At 47.7% G+C, this 26,802-nt stretch overlaps 1 protein-coding gene across 1 annotated transcript; it reads right to left on the minus strand.

The window, feature by feature from the left end:
- Nucleotides 1-8,813: 8,813 nt before the first annotated feature.
- LOC140455034 (hereditary hemochromatosis protein homolog) lies at nt 8,814-24,573 on the minus strand. Its single transcript, XM_072549707.1, has 6 exons — nt 24,369-24,573; nt 17,406-17,654; nt 13,481-13,750; nt 12,368-12,643; nt 9,040-9,167; nt 8,814-8,931 (listed from the first exon to the last, which is right to left on the minus strand). The coding sequence occupies exons 1-5, from the start codon at nt 24,445-24,447 to the stop codon at nt 9,082-9,084; spliced, it is 960 nt and encodes a 319-aa protein (XP_072405808.1). The 5' UTR covers nt 24,448-24,573; the 3' UTR covers nt 8,814-8,931; nt 9,040-9,081.
- Nucleotides 24,574-26,802: the final 2,229 nt, after the last annotated feature.

Below are 26,802 nucleotides of genomic sequence, written 5' to 3' on the forward strand. Positions count from 1 at the left end.
ACAGGGTCAGTACTGAGGGATTGCTGGCTTTGAAGGGTGGAGATGAAGGGAGAAGGTAAGCTTAGTGAGGATGTGAGTGAGGATGAGCAAACCCACCATGGCCGAAGTCCTGGTGGGAAATCTGTTTAAATATATCCAAGCATTGCATAAATTTGATGAGAAGGGTGTCGAAGTCTTTTTCATCTCATTTGAGGAAGTGGCTAAACAAATGAAATTGCCAGTGACTATGTGGGTTTTGTTGTAGGTAGAGCTAATGAGGTCCTTGCATCACTATCCGAGTAGGTATTTGGGGTGTATGAGGAGGTGAAGGTCACCATCTTAAGTGCACAGGAGCTTGTGCCAGAAGCCTGCAGACAACATTTCAGGAATCTAAGGAGGAAGCCTGGTCAAATCTACATTGAGTTTCAACGGATCAAAGTAATTTTGACAGGCGGACAAGGGCATTATCAATAGAGCAAACATATGACACTGTTCGAGAGATGATTATTTTGAAGCAGTTCAAAATTTCGGTTCCTGAGGTAGTGTGAACTCATCAGGAAGAGTAGAGAGTTGAAACAGCACAATTAGTGGCTGAAATGGCTAATGATTATGAGTTGGTCCATAAATCAAAGTTTGGCTTCCAACCTTACTTTCAATGCATGAGTGACAGAAACTTCAGAAAACAGAAATCCTCATGTGGAAAGGGGAAAGCAGAGCTCGGTGAAGATCATAGGGATAATTAACCATAGTGTGAAAAAAGAAGCCCTTGAAGGGGACGGAGAAGTTAAAAAGCTCTGGTGTTTTCACTGCAATAAAGTAGGTTACATGAAACCACAGTGTTGGTCGGGTATGAACAGCGCTAGGAAAACAGATATAGGAAAACAGGATAAGCCAGTGAATTTTGTTGGAGTGGTAATGGAAAGACAGTGGAGGCTGGACAACTGCACCAGAATGTACAACCGGGTCAGAGGTTAGTTAAGGAGGAAGTGCAAGATCTTCCTAAACCATATACCTGTGAATGTAAACTTTACTCACATCGGCCAGGAGCTGCAGGTCATAAAGTTACAATGTTAAGCGATACAGGATCTTCTCAATTTTTGATGTTGAGAGATGAGGAGACTATCTGAAGGACTATCACCGGAAAAATTGCTACTAAGTGGAATTCACAGTGGAACAGGAAGTGCTCAATTATGCAAAGTGAGGTTCGAGTGTCCAGTGCAGAGTGGAGAAGTTGTGGTAAGAGTACTGGAAAAACTCTCAGCTCCAGGAATACAATTTGTCTTTGCTAATGATGTAGCTGGTTTACAGCTAGGAGTGCTGCCTACTGTGGTTGAAATGCCAGTGGAAAAAGCAGACAACTGAGGTATTAGAGGAAGCATATCCTGACTGTGTGGTAACGAGGTCACAAAGTCACCAGTTGAAACAGGAGAGATCAAGGAGTACAGATAAGAAAGTAGAAGTGGAATTGGCAGCGACCTTGTTTGATCAAATGGTTGAGACAAAACAGGAGCAAATGGATGACAAAGTAGACATCTTTAGCTCAGAAAAATTAACTGAATTACAACAGAAAGGGGAGAAACTAGAGTAATTGTATCAAAAGGCAAACATGAAAGAAGAATCTAGGTATATCCCTGACTGCTATTATCTTTAAAATGATGTCGTAATGAAGAAATGGAGACCATTCAGGCAGATGAGAAAGAGGCAGCAGTTCATCAAGCAGTATTGGCAGGAGGGTTGGAGAAAGGAGGTGTTGCAGACAGCACATAAACTACCAGTGGAAGGTCATCGCGGGGTCAGGAAAACTCAAGCTAAAATACAAAAACATGTTAACTGACCTGGACGGCACAAGGATGTCGTTGAATTTTGCCTGATATGTCAAACATGTCAGATAACTGGAAAAATACAGGCAGGAATAAAACCAGAACTTTTAACAGCCATTCCTGCATTTGAGGAACCTTTTACAAGGGTCTTAATTGATTGCGTAGGTCCCTTACCCAAACATAAAGTGGGAATCCGTATTTGTTAACAATAATGGATGTGTCCACTAGATTTCCAGAGGCCATTCCATTACACAATATCACCAGTTTGAAGGATTGTAGAGAAGTTGCTCAAATTTTTCACTAGATAAGGACTAGCAACAGAGATACAATTAACATAGAAACATAGAAACATAGAAACAATACAGCGCAGTACAGGCCCTTTGGCCCTCGATGTTGCGCTGATCCAAGCCCACCTAACCCACTATCCTCCATATGCCTATCCAATGCCCGTTTAAATGCCCATAAAGAGGGAGAGTCCACCACTGCTACTGGCGGGGCATTCCATGAACACACGACTTGCTGAGTAAAGAATCCACCCCTAACATCTGTCCTATACCTACTACCCCTTAATTTAAAGCTATGCCCCCTCGTAATAGCTGACTCCATACGCGGAAAAAAGGTTCTCATGGTCAACCCTATCTAAACCCCTAATCATCTTATACACCTCTATCAAGTCACCCCTAAACCTTATTTTCTCCAATGAAAACAGCCCCAAGTGCCTCAGCCTTTCCTCATACGATCTTCCTACCATACCAGGCAACATCCTGGTAAACCTCCTCTGCACCCGTTCCAGTGCCTCCACATCCTACCTATAGTATGATGACCAAAACTGGACACAATACTCCAGATGCGGCTGCACCAGAGTCTTATACAACTGCAACATGACCTCAGGACTCCGGAACTCAATTCCTCTACCAATAAAAGCCAGTTAGCCATATGCCTTCTTCACCGCACTATTTACCTGGGTGGCAACTTTCAAAGATCTGTGTACATGGACACCAAGATCCCTCTGCTCATCCACACTACCAAGTATCCGACCATTAGCCCAGTACCCCATCTTTTTGTTACTCATACCAAAGTGAATCACCTCACACTTACCCACATTGAACTCCATTTGCCACCTTTGTGCCCAGCTCTGCAGCTTATCTATATCCCGCTATAACCTGACACATCCTTCCACGACCTGCCCTTCACAAAACCATGCTGACTATCCTTGATCACATTATTCCTATCCAGATGTTCATAAATCCTATCCCTTACAATTCTCTCTAAGACTTTGCCCACAACAGAAGTGAGGCTCACTGGCCTATAGTTACTAGGGTTATCCCTACTCACCTTCTTGAACAAAGGAACCACATTTGCTATCCTCCGAGGACGTAAAAATCAAGGCCAATGGCTCTGTAATCTCCTCCCTTGCTTCCCAGAGAATCCTAGGATAAATGCCATCAGGCCCAGGGGACTTATCTATTTTCACCCTTTCCAGAATTTCCAACACCTCTTCCCTACATACCTCAAAGCCGTCCAATCTAATTAATTGTGACTCAGTATTCACATCGGCAACAATGTCCTGTTCCTGAGTGAATACTGACGAAAAGTATTCATTCAGTGTCTCCCCAATCTCTTCAGCCTCCACATGCAACTTCCCACTACTATCCTTGACTGGACCTATTCCAACCCTAGTCATTCTTTTATTCCTGACATAGAAAGCCTTTGGGTTTTCCCTAATCCTACCAACTAAGAACTTTTCATGTCCCCTCCTTGCTGCTCTTAGCTCTCTCTTCAGATCCTTCCTGCCTACCTTATAACTCTCAATCACCCCAACTGAACCTTCACGCTTCATCTTTACATAGGCCGCCCTCTTCCCTTTAACAAGGGATTCCAATTCCTTATTAAACCATGACCCTTTCCTCCCTGCCTGACAGGTACAAATTTATCAAGGACACTCAATAGTTGCTCCTTGAACAAGCTCCACATATCAATTGCGCCCTTGCCTTTTTCAAGCCACGCATCCTAAGTCGTGCCTCACCGCACCATAATTTCCCTGCCCCCAGCTATAACTCTTGCCCTGCAGTGCACTTATCTCTCTCCATCACTAGAGTAAAAGTCACCGAGTTGTGGTCACTGCCCCCGAAGTGCTCACCTACCTCCAATTCTAACACCTGGCCTAGTTCGTTACCCAGAACCAAATCCAGTATGTCCTCACCTCTTGTTGGCCTGTCTACATATTGTGTCAGGAAACCCTCCTGCACACATTGGACAAACACCAACCCATGTAACGAACTCGAGCTATAGCTTTCCCAGTCAATATCAGGAAAGTTAAAGTCCCCCATAACAACCACCCTATTACTTTTACTCTTCTCCTGAATCATCCTCGCAATCCTTTCTTCTATGTTCTAGGACTATTAGGAGGCCTGTAGAAAACTCCTAACAGGGTGACCTCACCTTTCCTATTCCTAACCTCAGCCCAAACTACCTCAGATGGTGAGTCTTCATCCATCGTCCTTACCACCGCTGTAATACTGTCTTTGACAAGCAATGCCACACCTCCCCCTCTTTTACCCCACCTCTGACCCTACTAAAACATTTAAACCCTAGAACCTGCAACAGCCAATCCTGTCCCTGTTCTACCCATGGTAATAGCCACAACATCGAAATCTCAGGTACCAACCCATGCTGCAAGTTCACCTACCTTATTTCGTATACTTCTTGCATTGAAGTATACACACTTCAAGCCACTTTCCTGTTTACAGGCATCCTCCTTTGAGATTGATACCATGTTCCTAACCTCCCTACACTCCAGGTCCTGCACCCTAAAGCTACAGTCTAGGTTCCCATGTCCCTGCAGAGATGAAGAGTCAAATTTTACATCAAAATTATTCAAGGAGGTTATGGACAACCTAGGCATAAAACAATTTGAATCTCCCAGATAGCATGCAGGGAGCGCTAGAATGATGGTATCAGACATACAGTCAGGCTGACAGTCAAAACTGTTCCGATGGTTGGGATAAAGGAATTCCATTTGTACTTTTTACGATCAGACGTGCACCAAATGAATTGATCCATTTGAATTAGTTTTGGGGCATGAAGTGAGAGGACCACTAGAACTGATTAAAGATAAATTGGTGAATCAGAATTCAGAGACCACGTATTTGGACTATCTGTCAGATTTTAGGGAATGATTAAATAGAGTGGGGGAGTTGGCTCGACGGTATTTAGAAATATCACAGCATACAAGGAAATAGGAAGCAGACAAGAAGTCAAAACTCGCAATTTTGCTATCGGAGATAAAGTGTTACTTCAAGTTTTGGTATTAGATTAGATTCCCTACAGTGCGGAAACAGACCGTTCAGCCCAACAAGTCTACACTGACTCTCCAAATAGTAACCCATTCCTCTACCCTATATTTACCCCTGACGAATGCACCTAACATTATGGGCAATTTAGTGTGGTTAATTCACCTGACCTGCACATCTTTTGGATTGTGGGAGGAAATCGGAGCACCCGGAGGAAACCCACATAGACATGGGGAAAATGTGCAAACTCCACACAGATAGTTGCCCGAGACAGGAATCGAACCCAGGCCCCTAGTACTGTGAAGCAGCAGCAGTGTTAACCACTGAGCCACCATGCTATCCTCAGTAATAGGTGAACTTTTAAAAGCAAGGTTTAGTGGATCTTATCAAGTTGAATAGAGATTCAGTGAGGTGAACTACTTGATAAGGAGTCCGTTGTGTGAATATGCTCAAAAGGTACTTTGACAGGGAAGGAAAGCAAAAAGAGAAGATGTTGCTGGTTACAACACAGTGGGAAGAACCAAGTCCAGAAGATTCTGAATTGGACATTCCTCAAATTAAATTGGACAATGAGGAAGTTGTCAAAAATTGTGATGGAATTATTGAATTATCTTCCAGAGGAAAATTGAAATGACCTGAAAGAGTTATTGCTATTGCATGGGGATATATGCGGCAACAAGCTGGGAAGTACTAACTGAATTATGCATGATGTAGATGTAGAAGATGCTGTTCCAATTAAGCAACATCCTTATAGGCTTAACCCTCTAAAGTTGGCACATGTTCAAAAGGAGATTGAATGCACGCTCGAAGACGACATAATCAAAGTAAGTTGCAGAGACTGGAGCTCACCCAAAGTAATGATGCCAAAACCAGATGGTACCCAGATTATGTGTGGACCATAGCAAAATCGATGCGGTTGCAAAAACTGATTTATACTTGATTCCAGCTTTGGAAGACTGGAGAAAAGGGAGGACAAGCAACATATATTTCTAAGTTGGACTTACTAAGAGGATACTGGCAGGTACCTTTGTCCGAAACAGCAAAGACAATTTTGCCTTTCGTAACACCGAATGGATCGCATCAATTTAAAGTCATGCCATTTGACATGAACAATGCGCCAGCCACATTTCAGAAACTAACCAATAAGGTCATTGCCGGATTACGCAATTGTATCATATATACAGATGACCTGGTGAGTTTTCATCACACACAGAAGGCACTTATCAAAATTGTTCAATCAACTTTGGAAAGCAGGGTTGAGTGAAGAGTGAATTTGCCAAAGCCCAAGTCGCCTTTCTGAGCCATGTTATTGGAGATGGACAAATGGCCCCACAGGGTGCAAAAACAAAGGTGATTGGGCAGTTTTCCATACCATCAACAAAGAGAGCAGTACTACCGTTCTGAGGATTGATTGGATGTTATTGGAAATTTTCGCAGTGCGGCTGCTCCACTCACTGAATTACCAAAGAAAGGCAAGAAAGTTACAGTGGACAGCGGACTATCAGGAGGCATTTGACAGCCTGAAAGCAGTGTTAACCACTGCACTAGTGTTAGCCACAACTAATTCTAGAAAGCCATTCAAGGTGGCTATCAATGCGAGTGATGCGGGTGTTGGTGCTGTGCTCTTAAAGGAAGACAACGAGAAATAGTAAGACCTATCGAATATTTCTCCAGGAAATTGAACACTCATCAGCAGAAATGTTCATCAGTTGAGAAGGAGACTTTGAACTTGGTGTTGGCGTTACAATATTTCAGCATTCATGTTGCCAGCAATTTTTCTGAGGCCCATTGAAGTCTTTGGAGAAATTTAAGGACAAAAATTCCAGACTGCTTAGATGGAGCTTGTTATTCCAGTCATTCAGTTTGAGAATTGTACATGGGGTGAGACAAGAAAATGTGATTGCTGACGAATGTTTGAGACTAGGATGAAAATGGAGGCATTTGTTGGCAGGAGTAAATGGACTGATTTAGAGCGCAAAAATGCATGTTTGCATGGTTGTAGTCAATTTAATGCATATGTGTTGCAGTATACTAACAGTGTAAGGTTAAGAGGTGTTAAAATGAAGTCATCTTTGAATATTGATGGGTCTTTTTTTAAGGGGAATGGTGCGACAATGCTGCTCATTTATCAAGGTTATGTTGTCCTTTTGAGTTTTATTCTCAAAAGGGGTTGTAAAAGGCAGGGGTTCCACTTTGTCTGGTTTTGGCCACTTTGATTATGGCTAACAGATACTGCCTCAGGCAACAACCAGAGAAAAGACTTTTCTGGTTTGTTTTAAAAGCACTTGTACAATAAAAGGGAATTGGCTGGTTCTCCCAGTTCATGGATTTCGCTAGCTTGGTTGAGTTTTAGCTAGGGACCCCGAGAAATATTGGGAAAAGAAGAGATTACATTTTTCATCGAATGATCCCTGCAAACTCTCTCTCTCTCTCTCTCTCTCTCCCCTGTCAGAACCTGGGTTTGATTTTGCCTTTTTGCCAAGGGGTGTGTTTATGAAATGTTGTAAGAAAAGCTCTTTGTTAAGTTGCAGGGGTTATCGAGTCAGTTGGGTTCTGAAATAGCTGTTATTCTAAATTCTGTTTTCTTTCTCTTGCTTCATTCAGTAGTCTGCAAATAAATTCTGTTTCATTGAAAGCTGAGTGATTTGACCAGCTGCATCTCTCCTGGAATATCCACTCTACAAACAGCTAGAAAAGTGAGGGTCTTGGGCTATCTTCTTGACATGTTTTGAAGGGGTCTGGCCTGGACCATAACAAGGCGAATTCATTCCACACAACAAAAACCTGGAAAGAAACAGAATATTTTGAGTCACTAGCAAATTCCTTCTTGCGGGAGCTTGCTGTGCACAATTTGGTTGCCCCAGCCCCTGTGTTAGAACAGTGAGCACCTGCAAAAGTATTGTAAAATGGACTGGAATATACCAGTCTGAAAGGCGTGACTATAGACCTCCAAAAGACACATGGAAAACTAAAAGCTCAGTAATAAAAGTCACAGAGTTAATTTGGAATATTCATTTCATTCTGTTACAGGACCCCCTTTTTTTTTAAAGGATTAGAATTACTATGGTGTGGAAACAGGCCTTCCAGCCCAACAAGTCTACACTATCCCTTTGAAGAGTATCCCACCTGAACCTGTTACTCCTCACTAATGCACCTAACCTATACATCCCCAAACACAATGGACAATTTAGCTTGGCCAATTCACCTAAACTGCACATGGTTGGACTATGGGAGGAAACCGGAGCACCAAGAGGGAAAGTACACAGACATAGGGAGCACATGCAAACTCCACACAGACAGTCACCCAAGGGTGGAATTGAACCTGGTGCTATGAGGCAGCAGTGCTGACCACTGAGCCACCGTGCCACTCCGTCTTGATTTGGCTCACAGTCCAATGTGTGGGATTCCAATCAGTTTTAATCAGGAAATCGGGGTTGGAGAAATAACAAAAAAAAAATCACTTTTTAAAAAAAACATCCCTGTCGGGTTCTTTTCATTTGAGTTGCAGACAGCAGTGATTTTGGTCCCGGAGATTACAGGCCCATCCACAAGATGATATGGCTGAAAACTTAGGACTGAAAAGGACAGCAGGCTGTACAGGGGTCAGGGTTCAAAGATCATGGGCCATTGTAGAGATCTGAGACGCGGAGTGAAACTGAACAAGCATTTCAAAATTTATTAGAAAGAAATAAGCAATGCAAATCAGCAAAGTCCAGTGGATTATCGTGTTAGAGGCGACGTTGAAACAGTTCAGCTTTTCATGAAATAGCCTCGAAGTCATGGATTCAGCGCTGAGCAACTGGTGAGAGACGAGCAACGCCTCAGCAATTAATGCTTCTCTGGGAAAGAGAAGAAGGAGGTGATTAGAAATAGAATATTGTCACTTATTATCACTTGCTTTTAGATGTTGAATGGGATGTCAGACCAGGAAGCAGGTCTTTACTCACCTGAGCTCGCACCTTTCCCACACTCCTCGCTGCACTTGTCCACTACACCGCGCCTACCGCCATTGCCAACATGGTGAATAGGCACAACGCTGGGCCAGGCCAAATCCTCTGACTGACACGACCGACTCCTGTGTGCCAGATACAACACACACAAACCATTAGAGGACAGTGACAGTGAAATACAAACAGACACACCTTCCTCCACAGCCCAAACCACAGGGCGTTTGATTTTGCCAGCATTATGAGAGCTCCCTGTTTCTTCATCTTGGCTGCATTTCCTTTGGTACCGATTTGCGGGACAGTGAACTGGACAGCTTCCAATGGGCTCAGCAATTTCCCTAAGTCTGCATGACACGAGAGTCCCCTGAATAAGTTCCAGAGTTATCGGCCTTGGATTTCCCATCAGTTCCCAGTGGGATTCATCTTTAAGGAATGCAATTCCACACAATCTGTGGGAAGTGGCATTCCACTGTCTATTGGCAACCTTTGGGTAAAGGCTAGGTGGATCTTACCGTAATACTACATGCTCAGGTAGTGAGGAGGGGGGAGAGCAGGTTTTGAGAAGCAAAGGATTTGCTGGGCTGAGTTACTCCCCCATGCCATTAAAATCACTCTCCTTGGTTTGCCAATGGGTGGTCATCAGAATTAAGGGTTGGGAGTCAGGATGGCTGTATCCAAGGTCGCTGTTCTCAATAACCAATTCATCAACTTCAGTACTTGACCATGTTATGTCTATCCTCCAATCTCCCCAACGCCTCAGTTTGTGTCTTGTTTTCTTTGCAGTTAGTAGAGAGGACCCATTCTGTCCCCTTCACTCTTTAATTTGCCTCCATTTTACATCCCTTTCTTTATTCACTATTAATGACCCTTATGTCTTAGGCATTTGGTCTCTGCCCTCTCACCCCTCCTCTGCCTCCGTTAAAAGTATCAAAATCTAAACTGTTTTGTAACAGCTTGCGGTTTTGAACAAGAGTCAGACTGCAACATTAACTTTATGTCTTCTCTCCGCAGGTACTGTCAGACTTGTTGTTTTTCTTGAGCATTGTCTGTTTTTAGTTCAGGTCTCCAGCATCTGCAATATTTTGCTTTGATTCTAAGTCAACTTCGACACTATAACCTGTGATGAACCCCACTGTTTCACAGCGTACCATCCTGACATTCCCAATTTCTCTTCATTACATAGGGTGAGACAATGTCTGACAAGCCTCCTCTGTACCCTTTCTCAAATTAGATTAGATTACTTACAGTGTGGAAACAGGCCCTTCGGCCCAACAAGTCCACAGCGACCCGCCGAAGCGCAACCCACCCATTCCCCAACATTTACCCCTTTACCAAACACTATGGGCAATTTAGCATGACAAATTCACCTAAACTGCACATCTTTGGACTGTGGGAGGAAACCGGAGCACCCGGAGGAAACCCACGCAGACACAGGGAGAATGTGCAAACTCCACACAGTCAGTTGCCTGAGTCAGGAATTGAACCCAGGTCTCTGGCGCTGTGAGGCAGCAGTGCTAACCACTGTGCCACTGTGCCACTGTGCCGCCCCACCACTGTGCCACCGTGCCGCCCCTTTACACCTAGTGAGTTTGGAGAAGATTTGTAGCTCAGATTGAGGTTCTGGATGTAAGTTTGCTCGCTGAGCTGGAAGGTTCATTTTCAGACATTTTGTTCACCCTATTAGGTAACATCAGTGAGCCTCTGGTGAAGCACTGGTGTTAGTGACCCACTTTCTATTTATATGTTTAGGTTTCCTTAGGTTGGTGATGTCATTTCCTGTGGGATGTCATTTCCTGTGGGATGTCATTTGCTGTGGTGATGTCATTTCCTGTTCTTTTCCTCAGTGGGTTGTAAATGGGGTCTAACTCTATGTGTTTGCTGATGAGTTCTGGTTGGAATACCATGCTCCTAGGAATTCTTATGCATGTCCCTGTTTGGCTTGTCCTAGGGTGGATGTGTTGTCCCAGACGAAGAGATATCCTTCCTCATCTGTATGTAAGGATACTAGCGAGCGTGGATACTAGTATCCTTACATATAGATAAGGAAGAACACCACCTTGACTGGGACAAAACATCCATCCTTGGATCAAGCCAAACAGAGACACGCAAGAGAATTCCCAGAAGCATGGCATTCCAGCCGGAACTCTATCAACAAACACATTGACCTGGACCCCATTTACCACTCACTGAGGAAAAGAACAGGAAATGACATCTCCATAGCAGATGACATCACCACTTACATCTTAAATCTTTATACTTTTCTGGAAGTGTCCACAATACACGAGTCTATGCCAACCCCATTTGTTATCACATTCTTTATTCTATGTCACTATTTCTTCGAACCTTAGGCACTTTTAAGTTGAAGGAATCTACTTATAGAGTCATGCAGCACAGAACCAGGTCTTTTGTCCAATTCCTTTTGAAAACCTAAACGTACGACCTGAATGACATCATCTCGATCAAACTGACTCGCCATACTTTTTGAGAGTCCTGAACACAGCAGACCAGTAAGGGAGCATTTGAGCCATGAAGTCAGCCACAGTTGGTGGATCCGAATCAAATCATAGAATCCCTATAGCGTGAAACAGCCATTCTGCCCATTGAGTGCACACCAACCCTTTGAAGGGCATCCCACCCAGACCCACCTCCCATTTCTGTAATCCTGCATTCCCCATGGCTAATCCACCTAACCCGCACATCTCTTGACACCATGAGCAATTTAGCAAGGCTAATCCATGAAATCTGCACATCTTTGGATTGTGAGGGGATATTATAGCACCCAGAGGAAGCCCATGCAGACACAGGGAGAAGGTACAAATTCCACACAATCGTCCGAGGCTGGAATCGAACCTGGGTCCCTGGTGCTGTTCCTACTAACCACTGAGCCATGGTGCTGGCTGTGTTTGTTGTTTCAGTGACTTCCCAGCTTGTCATTGGTCAACCTTGACAGTTAGACTTTCGCCCATCCCTACATTTTTCCCAGCTCTCCTTCTATTTCATTGGCCGACAACTTATCAGGAATTTAAAAAGAAACATTCCTTTCCCCTCCATTGGCAGGAGAATTGCTGGCCAGAGGAGACAGGTTTAAAATGATTTGTTAAGAGGGCCAAGTAGAGCTGAGGAGGTTTTTGTTTCCACAATGTGCTGTCGTTTTTCAGGAACGAATGTGTGGAGGAAGCAGACGGCTTTCAAAAAGGAATTCTTTAAGGGATGAATGCACAAGCAGGAATAAGAGTGAAAGGAGCAGGTGGAGTTTGTCCATTTTTTTCACTGGCAACATGACTCAAATGGCCATTTTTGGTACAACATCATTTTTGGGATACCTTACCAGACATTACTGTCAGTGTCTCAGACAAGCTGCGATGTTGAACCTGGCAAGAGTAGCCACTTGGGTCATTGTTCTTGATGTCAATGAGGATCTCCATTCTGTACGTGGCATCATGGTTTGGCAGAACCGTCACTGTGAGGTCATCGGTTACTGGCACTCCATTGTGCAGCCACATGGCATCGATGGCACGCGGATAGAAGGCAGTGATGAGGCACAGGAGAGGTGTGGACATCTCTGCACTGGAGTTCAAACTGAAAACCAGCACCTGGGGAGCAACTGAGGAAGAACCAGAAACCAAAGTGAAACGCACTCTTTCTCGGAATGTATTGCATTATTCACCGAACAGATTACGCTCAGAATCCCGATCTGGATTACACACCTAGAAATCGGATTCGGTTCGCAGTCAGCGTCCAGACGGATCACGCTCAGAATCCAGATCTGGATCACATTGGACACTGGATTTAGTCACAGTCAGAAACCAGATCACACTGGGAAACTGGATTTGTATCATAATCAGAATCTGGATCACACTGGGAAGTCGGATTTGGATCATAATCATAATCCTGATCTGGATCACACTTGGAACTTGGATTTGGATCAAAATCAGAATCCTGATCTGGATCACACTGGGAAATCAGATTTGGATCACAATTGGAATCCTGATCTGGATCACACTGGGAAATCGGATTTGGATCACAATTGGAATCCTGATCTGGATCACACTGGGAAATTGGATTGGGATCACAATTGGAATCATGATCTGGAAAACACTGGGAAATCAGATTAGGATCACAATTCGAATCCTGATCTGGATCACACTGGGAAATCGGATTTGGTTCACAATCAGGATCCTGATCAGGGTCACAATCCCAGAAATCGGATTTTGATCACAATCGGAATCCTGATCTGGATCACACTGGGAAGTTAGATTTTGATCACAATCGGAATCCTGATCTGGATCACACTCCGAAATCGGATTTGGATCATAATCATAATCCTGATCTGAATCACACTCGGAAATTGGATTTGGATCGTAATTGGAATCCTGGTGCAGATTACACTCAGCACCCGGCTTTGGTCAGTCTCAGCATCTAGTCGTACTGGTCCACTTGCCTTTTCTTTGCAGGGCTGTTTTACCAGCTCGAAATGTGGTGTAGAGTCCTTCAACACAACTGGTGTTCAGCAACTTGATAAAAGTGAGATCTTTGATGATGTCTTCAAACTCTGCAGTCAGAAAAGTAAGTACACCCGTCCCCCAGCAATGCACTGTGACCATGTCACATTCAATATCTCCAAACCCATTGATGTTTATCTTTATGAATATCTTGGTGCTTTGGTCATTTTCCAGTGTGCATCCCAGGACACCCTGGATGTATCTGATACCTGGGAAGATCAACAAGATCAACTAGACATTAATTACAGAACTCTCCATTCACATCTGCATTGGGTGGCTCCCCAGACCTATACAGTGTACGGTAAGCAGTAATGAACAATACAGAGGCTGTATTGGGATAAGAGGCTGTGGATGCACTATTTCTCTGGTATCTCACCAAATGCTGAGTCACGTCCTACTTGATCTCGGGCGGCACATTGGCTCAGTGGTTAGCACTGCTGCCGCACAGTGCCAAGGACCTGGGTTTGATTCCAGCCTTGGGGGAACTGTCTGAGTGGAGTTTGCACATTCTCCCTGTGTATGTGTGGATTTGCTTTGGTTTCCTCCCACAATCCAAAGATGTGCAGGTTAGGTGATTCAGCCATGCTAAATTGCCCATAGAGTTCAGGGATGTGTAGGTTAGGTACAATAGTCAGGGGAAATGTAGGGGAGTGGGTCTGGGTGAGTTACTCTTCAGAGGGCCGGTGTGGACTTGTTGGGCTGAAGGGCCTGTTTCCATACTGTAGGGATTCCATTGAGGTGCTGAACACCTTTCATATGACATAGGAGCTGTGCAGGGCCATTATAAAACAAAAGTTAGCACTTTTTAAAGACATTAGATTGGGTTGATGAAAGGGTTGAGTTTTAAGGACTGTCTGGAATGAGGCAAGCATTTTGGAGAGATGTTGCCTATGCCCTCTGTGCAGGAAGTCCTGTCTCTCATTACCACCTGAATCCTTGCTGAGACACACTTACTCCTGGTCAAGCTTGATTTTCAAATCTCTATAATGTCTTCAAATTGCCTTGATCTCTCTCTGTAATCCCATGTTAGAGATATCAACCCTCAGTTATTCCAAACATGAGAGTATGGAACAGCAGTAGGTTACATGGACCTCTTCAGGCCTGCTCCACCACTCAATAAGATCATGATTTCAACCTCATCTCTATATTCCTGCACGTCCCCCGATCCCCTTAGCATTCAAGAATCTACAAACCTTTGCCTTAAAAAATATTGAACGATTCTGCATCCATTGACTTCTACTGTCATCAAATATTACCATGCACAGAGGAAGGCCATTCGACCCAGTGAAAAAGCTACCCAGTGGTCCCATTCTCCAGCCCTATCTCCATAGCCCTCGAAATTCTAGTTCGCACTGCAGCCTCGTGTGCGAGGGATCCGGGTTTGATTCCACCCTTGGGCAACTCTCCCACTTTCTCCCCACATCTGGGTGAGTTTCCTCCAGGTGCTCTGGTTTCTTCCAACAGCACAAAGATGTGCAGGTGAGGTGGATTGGCCATGGGAAATGCCAAGGGTTGTGGGTTCTGGGCTGCTTGCTTTTTGGAGGGTCGAAGGGCCGAATGGCCTGCTTCCACACTGTCGGGATTCTACGCTTCTACAAATTATATATATATATATATCCAGCTCCCTTTTGAAAAGGAATCCACTTCTCCCACTCTCCCAGGCAGTGCATTCCAAATCCTAACAACTCTCTGAGTAAAGATGTTTTTCCTCATCTCACTCCTAGCTCTCTTGCTGATAATCTTGTAACCCCTAGTTACTGACATATCAACTTGTGGAAACAAAATATCCTTCTTTCCCCGTTCAAAACATTCATAATTTTGAACACCTCAATAAGGTCACCTTTTAATCTCCTCAGCTCCAAGGTGAATCGGCTCAATCTCTCTCATCTTACCTAAAATCCTTCAATCCTGTTCTCATTCTGGCAAATCTCCTTTTGCATTCTCTCAAGGGCACTATTTTCAACTCACCTCTAGACTGCAAAATGCCCATTTATGCCTAACCTTCATTCCCTATCTTTTAGCCATGTGGCCAGGGACATATCAATCCCAAACATTTCTAAGTTGCTAAGCAACCTACCAAGTGGCATATCTGATGTTTTCTCAAAGTCCAAACGTACACCATCCATGACACCATTCATTGCGTGTATCATCTCCATCACAGAACTCAATTAATTTGTCACACACGACCTTCCCTTGACCACACCATGTATTAACTAATTTTTTTCTTATCATACCCCATGTAATGGTTTCTGCACTATCGATGTGAAGCTAACAGTCCTATTGTTTACTGGGTTATTAGATTAGATTCCCTACAGTGTGGAAACAGGCCCTTCGGCCCAACCAGTCCACACCGACCCTCTGGAGAGTAACCCACCCAGACTCATTTCCCTCTGACTAAAGCACCTAACACTACGGGCAATTTAGCATGGCCAATTCACCTGACCAGCACATCTTTGGACTGTGGGAGGAAACTAGAGCAAACCCACACAGACACAGGGAGAATGTGCAAACTCCACACAGTTGCCTGAGGCTGGAATCGAACCTGGGTCCCTGGTGCTGTGAGGCAGCAGTGCTAACCACTGAGCTACCATGCTGCCCTTTCCTTCACCCTTTTATAAGAGACAGTGTCAGATTTGCAATCCTTGGGTCTAACCCTGGAAAATTTCTGTCAACGGCTCAACACTTTGTTCCCTTTCCTCCCTCAGCAATCTGGGAGGAATCCTATCTGGGCCAGATGGCTTTTGTACCTGGAGTGCTATCAATGTTTTCACACCTTTTCTTTATCTGTCGCTATATTGCTCAACACCCACATTTCCAACCGGGCGATTTCGAGGAAGGGAATTCCAAAGACACACAACCCTCCAAGAGAAACATTTTTCCCTCATATCTGTCAAAATAGCTGACCCCTCACTTTTAAACTCTGGCTCCCTTTCACGTGTGTCTGATCATGACGGCTCCATAAGTGGTGGCAGTGCCTTCAATGGCACATGGACCCAAACTCTGGAGCCCCTTCCCTCTCCTGCCCTGCCTCTCCACCTCACTTTCCTGCCTTTAAGATGCCTCTTCCAAACGATGCTTTGACGAAGGCGTGGCGACTCGTTGTCAGGTTTAGTTTGCTGCCCCCCTTTTCCTGTGAAACACGGTGGCACCGTGGGTAGCACTGACAGCAGCAGGGGCCTGGGTTCAATTCCAGCCGTGGGGGTGACTGCCTCTGTGGTGTTTGCATGATCACACCCCTGCCCCAAACCGTGTATGTGTGTGGGTTCCCTCCCACAGTCCAAAGATGTGCCGGTGAAGCGGATAGGCCAGGCGAAATTGCCCAGAGTGTCCAGGGATGTGCAGGCGAGGTGGGGTTAGCCACAGGAAATGTGGGGTTATGGGAATATGGTGGGGGGGGGGGGTGGGGGGGGGAGCTCTGGGTGAGATGCTCTTCGAAGGATCAGTGCAGACTTGATGGGCTGAATGGCCTGTCGGGATTCTATCAGCACCTTGGGACATTCCAATACATTAAAGACAGTTATTAGACTTTGGAATTTAATGAGGACCTTGTGCACCTCCTCTGCAGACTTAACACTATTTCTTGGCTGTCCTCTATGACCTTTACGCAGTTTTATAAGGTATGGTCTGCATGTACTGCACGCAAAACAAAACTTTTCGCTGTACATGTGACAACAATAAATCCAATCAAATCAAATTAAAGGTGTTACACAAATACAAGTTGGCGTCGTCTTATTTCCTTTTTCAAATCTGTAACCGAAAAGGTGCAGATCCCTCTTTCACTGCCCCCTCCTCAGCAATGAACCCTTGATCTATTCGTGCCAACCGCGTTCTGTTTGAGCAGAGAGTAGGTCCAACGTGACGCACCGAACATGGTGACAAACGGAGCGATTTTCCTGAAGATGTGCGTTTGAATTGTATCAGCCACCTTGGTCTGCTCCAGCCAGTACACTTCCGGGACCCCGGCGGTCATCCACTGCTGCCTGGATTCGGTCCGCTTGAGGGAGCTGTCATAGTACTCGGTCTGAAGGTCATCCAGCATGCCGACCACCGAGAGATCCGGCAGCTCCGGGAGTTGGTAGTTACAGAGGAAGCGATACTGCAAGGTGTGGGAGTCTGAGGAAAGGTCACAGACAAGGATGGTGAATGAGCGAGCGAGCTCCGGTGCACACCTCACGACCGGCCTCACCACCCCATCTGCCTTTCACCCTTCAGGAGAAACCAACGCTCATGTAACAGGAGCCGGAGAGGGCCATCCTGCCCATCGAGGCTGTCCCCTTGTGCAATGTGGCCATGGCTGATCTGTCACCCCATCCCCATATTATCCCCCACTCCCAGAGCCTTTGATTCCTTGACAGCTCAAAACTCTGTCTGTCCCATGCCTCAAAGAGACTGGAACATTCACACCTCTCTGTGCTCGCGAATTGCAAAACTTCACTACCCTCTCTGAATGAGGATGTCTCTCCCCATCTCAGTCTGAAACGATCAACCCCCTTAGCCTTGTCTGTGTTGTTTTACACTCCCCAGGCATGAGGAGGCACGCTCTCAGTATTACCTTGTCAAGTTATTTCAGAATCTTGACAGTACCTCTAATTCTTCAGAACCACAGGGAATATGGTCCCAATTGACTCAGTTGACCATAGGACAGCCCTCTGGGATCATCCTTGTAACGAGGCCTATGTATGTGCCTTAGACAGGGAGACTAAAGGAGCTGACTGTATTCCAGTCACGGTCTCACCAAATGCTTACAATCTTCACTCCAGCCGAAACAGGAGAATGAAGGGTGGCTGGGGGCTGCAGTTTGGGGGTCTCAGTTCCAAATACCTGCCCCCCCAAAGACATTCAGGATGTTGGAAGAGGGACCTGTCTGGTCATTGGTTGAAATTAAACTTGAGGGCCCCCGGGTGTCTGCAGAAATGCCTGGGGCTGGGTTGGGGAAGGAAGACAGAATTTGGAGTGGACACTGCAACATCCCCCCCACCCCACCCTGTCACCAGCTCCCCCCAACACACACATAGACATAGACACAGACACAGACACACACGCGCACACACACAGACACACACACATGCGCGCGCGCACACAGACACACAAACACACACACACACATCATCCTCAAGCAAACAGGTTAGAGGCTCTCAAGATTCTGTCACCCCTCCAAAGAACAGGCTGGAGATTAGGGCCTTGGGGTGAAAGCATATTGAAGCAGCCGGCCTTGGGTGAAACTTGAAGGGCAGCTTAATGGTGCGTGGGAGAGGCCTGAGTTAGAGGCCTTTGACCTGGTAGCGAGGCCTGAGCATTTGACCCAAGGCCTGTGGAATCCAGATGTGCGAATCATGGGAGTTTAAACCTGTGAGCTTTTATGACTGAGATGTCAGCATTTCCAAACTATATTATGCTTCTTTCCCAAAACTTCCGGACATTCCAAACTGCTTTCTCGGGAATGTGAAGTGTCTTCACTGATGTAACATTGGGGAAAGGTAAACAAATTCCATGCACCAAACTCCCAAGTCAGCAGTGAGATAGAAAACAGGCCAATCATAAGGAAAAGCAACAAGGCACAGTAAAATCACAGAGGGATACTCTCTCATTAGACAGGCAATTGGCAGTGATTTAACCCAAGGGTCATCAGGCCTCAGGCGAGGGATGAGATTAAGCAGAAGGAGTCCCTCATTTCTCCAGCAAGTCTGTCATTCAGAGCCAGCCCAGAATTGCCCAGTAATTAACGGAGTCCAATGCATACCCAGTCAAACAGGAAGCAGGAGGCTACATGACTTCAGGAGAAACAGGAGATGTAGTAAGAGACAAAAATACTACAGTGTCCTGAAATATATCAAACTCTGCTGAGGTAGCCATAAGGACACCACTCTCACTTCCCCATTGGTCATGACATCATTCTCCACAATACCAGCATCGGCTTGAAGAGGGGCCTGGGTCAATGACAGCAGTTTCCAGTCATAGCTGAGGGTAACGCTGAAGGTGGAGATACAGGAAGAGTAGTGCCCTCCCTCAATAGTCAATGTCCTGTTAAAGCCAGCACCTGTCCAAATCACCTCTCCCAATATGTGCCCAGTATGGAATGTATCCTGTTCAATGGAAGCTGTTCACACATTTACATTACCCACAGCTGACCACCATCCAGTGCCTTCAGTCTTCAGCAATTCATTCCAAACTCCTCCAGTCTTAACATGTCACACTTCATTCCCCTTAATCCTGTTAATCTCACTCCTGCACCCTTACACAATTGTTCATTCCTCAGACAGGTATTCATACTGCAGTACTGGCTCTCTGACAGGAGGGCGCTTCCGCAAAGACTGACCTTCTGACAGTGCGGCACTCCCTCAGTACTGACCCTCTGACAGTGCGGCACTCCCTCAGTACTGACCCTCTGACAGTGTGGCACTCCCTCAGTAATGACCCTCTGACAGTGCAGCACTCTCCCAGTACTGACCCTCTGACAGTGAGGCACTCTCTCAGTACTGTCCATCTGACAGTGCGGCACTCCCTCAGTAATGACCCTCTGACAGTGCAGCACTCTCCCAGTACTGACCTTCTGACAGTGCGGCACTCCCTCAGTACTGACCCTCTAACAGTGCGGCACTCCCTCAGTAATGACCTTCTGACAGTGCAGCATTCTCCCAGTACTGACCCTCTGACAGTGAGGCACTCTCTCAGTACTGTCCATCTGACAGTGCAGCACTCCCACAGTACTGACCTTCTGACAGTGCGGCACTCCCTCAGTACTGACCCTCTGACAGTGCAGCACTCTCTCAGTACTGACCCTCTGACAGTGCAGCACTGCATCAGTGCTGACCCTCTGACAGTGCGGCACTCCCTCAGTACTGACCCTTTGACAGTGCGGCACTCCCTCAGTACTGACCCTCCGACTGTGCGGCACTCTCTGAGTACTGCCCCTCTGACCATGCATCACTACCTCAGTACTGAACCTCCGACAGTGCAGCACTCCATCAGTGCTGACCCACTGACAGTGCAGCACTCCCTCAATACTGACCCTATGACAGTGTGGCACTCCCTTAGCACTGACCCTCTGACAGTGCAGCTCTCCCTCAGTACTGACCCTCTGACAGTGCGACACTCTCTCAGCGCTGACCCTCTGACAATGCAGCACTCCCTCAATACTGACCCTCTGACAGTTCGGCACTACCCCTGTACTGACCCTCTGTCTGTGCAGCACTCCCTCAGTACTGACCCTCTGTCTGTGCAGCACTCCCTCAGTACTGACCCTCTGACATTGTGGCACTCCCTCAGTACTGACCTTCTGACAGTGTGGCACTCCCTCAGTACTGACCCTCTGACATTGTGGCACTCCCTCAGTACTGACCCTCTGACAGTGCGACACTCTCTCAGTGCTGATCTCTGACAGTGCGGCACTCCCTCAGTACTGACCCTCTGACAGTGCGACACTCTCTCAGTGCTGATCTCTGACAGTGCGGCACTCCCTCAGTACTGACCCTCTGACAGTGCGACACTCTCTCAGTGCTGATCTCTGACAGTGCAGCACTCCCTCAGTACTGACATTCTGACAGTGGGTCACTCCTTCAGTACTGACCCTGTGACTCTGTGGCACTCGCTCTGTACTGACCCTCTGACAGTGCAGCACTCCCTCAGTACTGACCCTCTGACAGTGCGGCACTCCTTCATTACTGACACTCTGACAGTGCAGCACTCCCTCAGTACTGACCCTCTGACAGTGCGGCAATCCCTCGGTACTGACCCCCTGACAGTGCGACACTCCCTCAGTACTGACCCCCTGACAGTGCAACACTCCCTCGGTACTGACCCTCCGACAGTGCGGCACTCCCTCAGTACTGACCCTCTGACAGTGCGGCACTCCCTCAGTACTGACCTGTGACAGTGGGGCATGCGCTCTGTACTGACCTTCTGACAGTGCAGCACTCCCTCAGTACTGACCCTCTGACAGTGCGGCATTCGCTCAGCACTGACCCTGTGACAGTGCGGTACTCCCTCAGTACTGACCGATTGACTGTGCAGCATTCCCTCAGTAATGACTGACAGTGCAGCACTCCCTCAGTACTGACCGTCTGACAGAGTGGCAATCCCTCAGTACTGACTCTCTGACAGTGCAGCACTCCCTCAGTACTGACCCTTTGATAGTGCAGCACTCCCTCAGTACTGATGCTCTGACAGTGTCGCACTCCCTCAGTACTGACAGTGTGACTATGCAGCACCCCCTCAGTAATGACTCTGACAGTGCAGCACTCCCTCAATACTGACCGTCTGCAGCACTCCCTCAGTACTGACCCTCTGACAGTGCAGCCTCTCTCAGTATTGACCCGCTGACAGTGCGGCAGTCACTCAGTCCTGACCTTCTCACATTGCGGCACTCCCTCAGCACTGACCCTCTGCAGCACTCTCTCAGTACTGACCCTCTGACAGTGCGGCACTCTCTCAGTACTGACCCTCTGAAGTGCAGCACTCCCTCAGTACTGATCGTCAGACGTTGTGGCACTCCCTCAGGACTGACCCTCTGACGTTGCTGCACTCCCTCAGTACTGACCCTCTATCAGTGTGGCACTCCCTCAGTACTTACCCTCAGACAGTATGGCACTCCATCAGTACTGACCCTCTGACAGTGCAGCACTCCCTCAGTACTGACCCCCTGACAGTGCGGCACTCCCTCAGTACTGACCCTCTATCAGTGTGGCACTCCCTCAGTACTTACCCTCAGACAGTATGGCACTCCATCAGTACTGACCCTCTGACAGTGCAGCACTCCCTCAGTACTGACCCTCCAATAGTGCAGTACACCCTCAGTACTGACCCTCTGAAAGTGCGGCACTCCCTCAGTACAGATCCTCTGACAGAGCAACATTCCCTCAGTACTGATCCTCTGGCAGTGCAGCACTCACTCAGTACTGACCTTGTGACAGTATGGCATTCCCACAGTACTGACCCTCTGACTGTGCAGCACTCCCTCAGTACTGACCCTCTGACTGTTCGGCACTCCCTCAGTACTGACCCTCTGACAGTGTGGTACACCCTCAGTACTGACCCTCTGACAGTGCAGAACTCGCTCAGTACTGACCCTCTGACAGTGCAGCACTCCCTCAGTACTGACCCTCTGACAGTACGGCACTCCGTCAGTACTGACCCTCTGACAGTGCGGCACTCCTTCAGTACAGACCCTCTGACAGTGTGGCGCTCCCTCAGTACTGACCCTCTGACAGCGTGGCACTCTCTCAGTACTGACCCTCTGACAGTGTGGAACTCCTTCAGTACTGACCCTCTGACAGCGTGGCGCTCCCTCAGTACTGACCCTCTGACAGTGCGGCACTCCCTCAGTACTGACCCGCTGATGTTGCAGCACTCCCTCAGTACTGACCCTCTATCAGTGCGGCACTCCCTCTGTACTGACCCTCTAACAGTGCAGCACTCCCTCAGTACAGACCGTCTGACAGTGCAATATTCCCTCAGTACTGACCCTCTGACAGTGCTGCACTCCCTCAGTACTGGCCTTGTGACAGTGCGGCATTCCCTCATGACTGGCCCTCTGACAATGCTGTACTCCCTCAGTGCTGACCATCTTACAATGCATCACTCCCTCAGTACTGACCCTCTGACAGTGCGGCACTCCCTCAGTGCTGACCGTCTTACAATGCAACACTCTCTCAGTACTGACCCTCTGACAGTGCGGCACTCCCTCAGTACTGACCCTCTGACAGTGCAGCACTCCCTCAGTACTGACAATCTGACAGTGCGGCACTCCCTCAGTGCTGACCGTCCGACAGAGCAACACTCCCTTAGTACTGACCTTGTGACAGTGTGGCACTCCCTCAGTACTGACCCTCCAATAATGCGACACTCACTCAGTATTCAACCTCTGACAGTGTGGCACTCCCTCAGTACTGACCCTCTGACAGTGCGGCATTCACTTAGTACTGACCCTCTGACGTTGCTGTACTCCCTCAGTCCTGACCCTCTATCAGTGCGGCACTCCCTCAGTACCTATCCTCAGACAGTATGGCAATCCATCAGTACTGACCCTCTGACAGTGTGGCACTCCCTCAGTACTGACCCTCTGACAGTGCGGCACTCCCTCAGTACAGATCCTCTGACAGTGCAACATTCCCTCAGTACTGACCCTCTGACAGTGTGGCACTCCCTCAGTACTGACCCTCTGACAGTGTGGCACTCCCTCAGTACTGACCCTCCAACAGTGCAGCACACCCTCAGTACTGACCCTCTGACTGTGCAGCACTCCCTCAGTACTTACCCTCTTACAGGCAACACTCCCTCAGTACTGACCCTCTGACAGTGCGGCATTCCCTCAGCACTGACCCTCTGACAGCGCGGCACTCCTTCAGTACTGACCTTCTGACAGTGCAACACTCCCTCAGTACTGACCCACTGACAGTGCGGCACTCCCTCAGTACTGACCCTCTGACAGTGCGGCACTCCCTCAGTACTGACCTTCTGACAGTGCGGCACTCCCTCAGTACTGACCCTCTGACAGTGCAGCACTTCCTCAGTACTGACCCTCTGACAGTGCGGCACTCCCTCAGTACTGATCCTCTGACAGTGAGGCACTCCCTCAGTGCTGACAATCTGACTCTGTTGTGGTGTCTTGTTTGGATTTTTGTTTTTGAACCTTCAGGCGCTCTACCTTCTGTCTGGCGTGGTTGCCTGTATCTTTCCTGTACTCTTACGATGAACACATGAAATGGGAGTCAGTCTGCAGCTCATCACCCAGTTTCAGACAATGGCACAGATCCCTCCCTGTCCCTGTGGGTGAGTGCCCCCTCTCAGCACTGGCACATTGATTCCCTCCCCAGGAATAGCCATCCTTACCAGCACGTACTCCAGCTGCAGCACAGAGAGACAGCACAGTCAAACGTAGAAATATTCTGCTTGTGGTCCAGCTCTTCATTCTCGACACTGTCAACAGCAGTACCACGCACTGGGACAATCACCAGCAGCTCCAACAAGAGAAACACTCGCAGCTGGACCAGAAACTACACCAGCAGCTCCACCAGGTGACACACGAGGAGCTGGAACAGAAAACAATACCAGCAGCTCCACCCGGAACAGGACTCTCTGGAGTAAGACAGAGAGCTACACTGAGAGTGATACCAGGACGGGCTGGAGCAGCTTGACTGAAAACGACAGCGAGAGCTACACTGAGAACAGCACCACAAGGGATTACCCAGAGAACTGCACCAGCACACACACCAGCAGTTACACCGGGAACTGCACCAGCACACACACCAGCAGTTACACAGGGAATTGCACCACCACACACACCAGCAGTTACACCGGGAACTGCACACGCACACACACCAGCAGATACACAAGAAACCGCATCAGCACACAAACTAGTAGTTACACAGGGAATTGCACCAGCACACACACCAAGAGCTACATAGGGAACTGCACGAGCACACACACTAGCAGTTCGACAGGGAACTCCACCAGCAGACACACCATCAGTTAATCAGGGAACTGCGCCAGCACACACACCAGCAGTTACAGAGAACTGTAGCTGGACACACACCAGCATTTACACAAGGAAGTGCACCAGCACACACACCCGCAGTTACACAGGGAACTGCACCAATGCACACACCAGCAGCTACACAAGGTACTGCACCAGCAAACACACCGCCAGTTACAGAGGGAACTGCACGAGTATACACACGAGCAGCAACAGAGGAATTGCACCAGCACACACACCAGCAGTTACACAGGGAACGGCACCAGCACACACACCAGCAGTTACACAAGGAACTGCACCAGCAAACACACCGCCAGTTACACAGGGAACTGCACAAGCACACACACCAACAATTCCACAGGGAACTGCACCAGCACACACACCAGCAGTTACACAGGGAACTGCACCAGCACACACACCAACAATTCCACAAGGAACTGCACCAGCACACACACCAGCAGTCACACAGGGAACTGCACCAGCACACACACCAGCAGTTACACAGAGAACTGCAGCAGAACACACACAAGCATTTACACAAGGACATGTACCAGCACACACATCAGCAGTTACACAGGGAACTGCACCAACGCACACACCAGCAGCTACACAAGGAACTGCACCAGCAAACATACCACCAGTTATACAGGGAACTGCACCAGCACACACACCAGCAGTTACACAGGGAATTGCACCACTACAAACTAGCAGTTATACAGGGAACTGCACCAGCACACACACCAGCAGTTCCTCAGGGAACTGCACCAGCACACACACCAGCAGTCACAAAGGCAACTGCACCAGCAAACATACCACCAGTTACACAGGGAACTGCACTAGTATACACACTAGCAGCAACAGAGGAATTGCACCAGCATACACACCAGCAGTTACACAGGGAACTGCACCAGCAGTTACACAGGGAACTGCACCAGCGCACACACCAGCAGTTGCAAAGGCAACTGCACCAGCACACACACCAACGGTTACACAGGGAACTGCACCAGCACACACACCATACGTTACACAGGAAACTGCACCAGCACACGCACCAGCAGTTACACAGGGAACTGCACCAGCAAACACACCAGCAGTTACACAGGTAACTGCACCAGCACACAAAACAGCAGTTATACTGGGAACAATAACAGCACACATACCAGCGGTTACACAGGGAACTACATCAGTATACACACCAGGAGTAACAGAGGAACTGCACCAGCACACACACCAGCAGTTACACAGGGAACTGCACCAGCACACACACCAGCAGTTACACAGGGAACTGCACCAGCACACACCAGCAGTTACACAGGGCACTGCACCAGCTAACACACCAGCAGTTACACAGGGAACTGCACCAGCACACACACCAGCAGTTACATAGGGAACTGCACCAGCACACACACCAGCAGTTACACAGGGAACTACATCAGTATACACACCACGAGTAACAGAGGAACTGCACCAGCACACACACCAGCAGTTACACAGGGAACTGCACCAGCACACACAACAGCAGTTACACGGGGCATGCACCAGCTAACACACCAGCAGTTACACAGGGAACTGCACCAGCACACACACCAGCAGTTACATAGGGAACTGCACCAGCACACACAGCAGCAGTTACACAGGGAACTGCACCAGCACACACACCAGCGGTTACACAGGGAACTGCACCAGCACACACACCAGCAGTTACACAGGGCACTGCACCAGTACACACACCAGCAGTTACACAGGGAACTGCACCAGCACACACACCAGCGGTTACACAGGGCACTGCAC

This window comes from Chiloscyllium punctatum, chromosome 30 (assembly GCF_047496795.1).
Source record: "Chiloscyllium punctatum isolate Juve2018m chromosome 30, sChiPun1.3, whole genome shotgun sequence".
Classification (NCBI taxonomy): Eukaryota; Metazoa; Chordata; class Chondrichthyes; order Orectolobiformes; family Hemiscylliidae; genus Chiloscyllium; species Chiloscyllium punctatum.

Bases quoted from the DNA above. Each gene is read 5' to 3' on its own strand.
- LOC140455034 (XM_072549707.1), bottom strand. From the start codon at position 24,447: ATGAAGAGCTGGACCACAAGCAGAATATTTCTACGTTTGACTGTGCTG. The intron at 17,655-24,368 runs GTAAGGATGGCT...ACCTTTCCTCAG, and splicing joins TGCAGCTGGAGTACGTGCTG to ACTCCCACACCTTGCAGTAT. The intron at 12,644-13,480 runs GCAAGTGGACCA...GTTCTTCCTCAG, and splicing joins AACAGCCCTGCAAAGAAAAG to TTGCTCCCCAGGTGCTGGTT.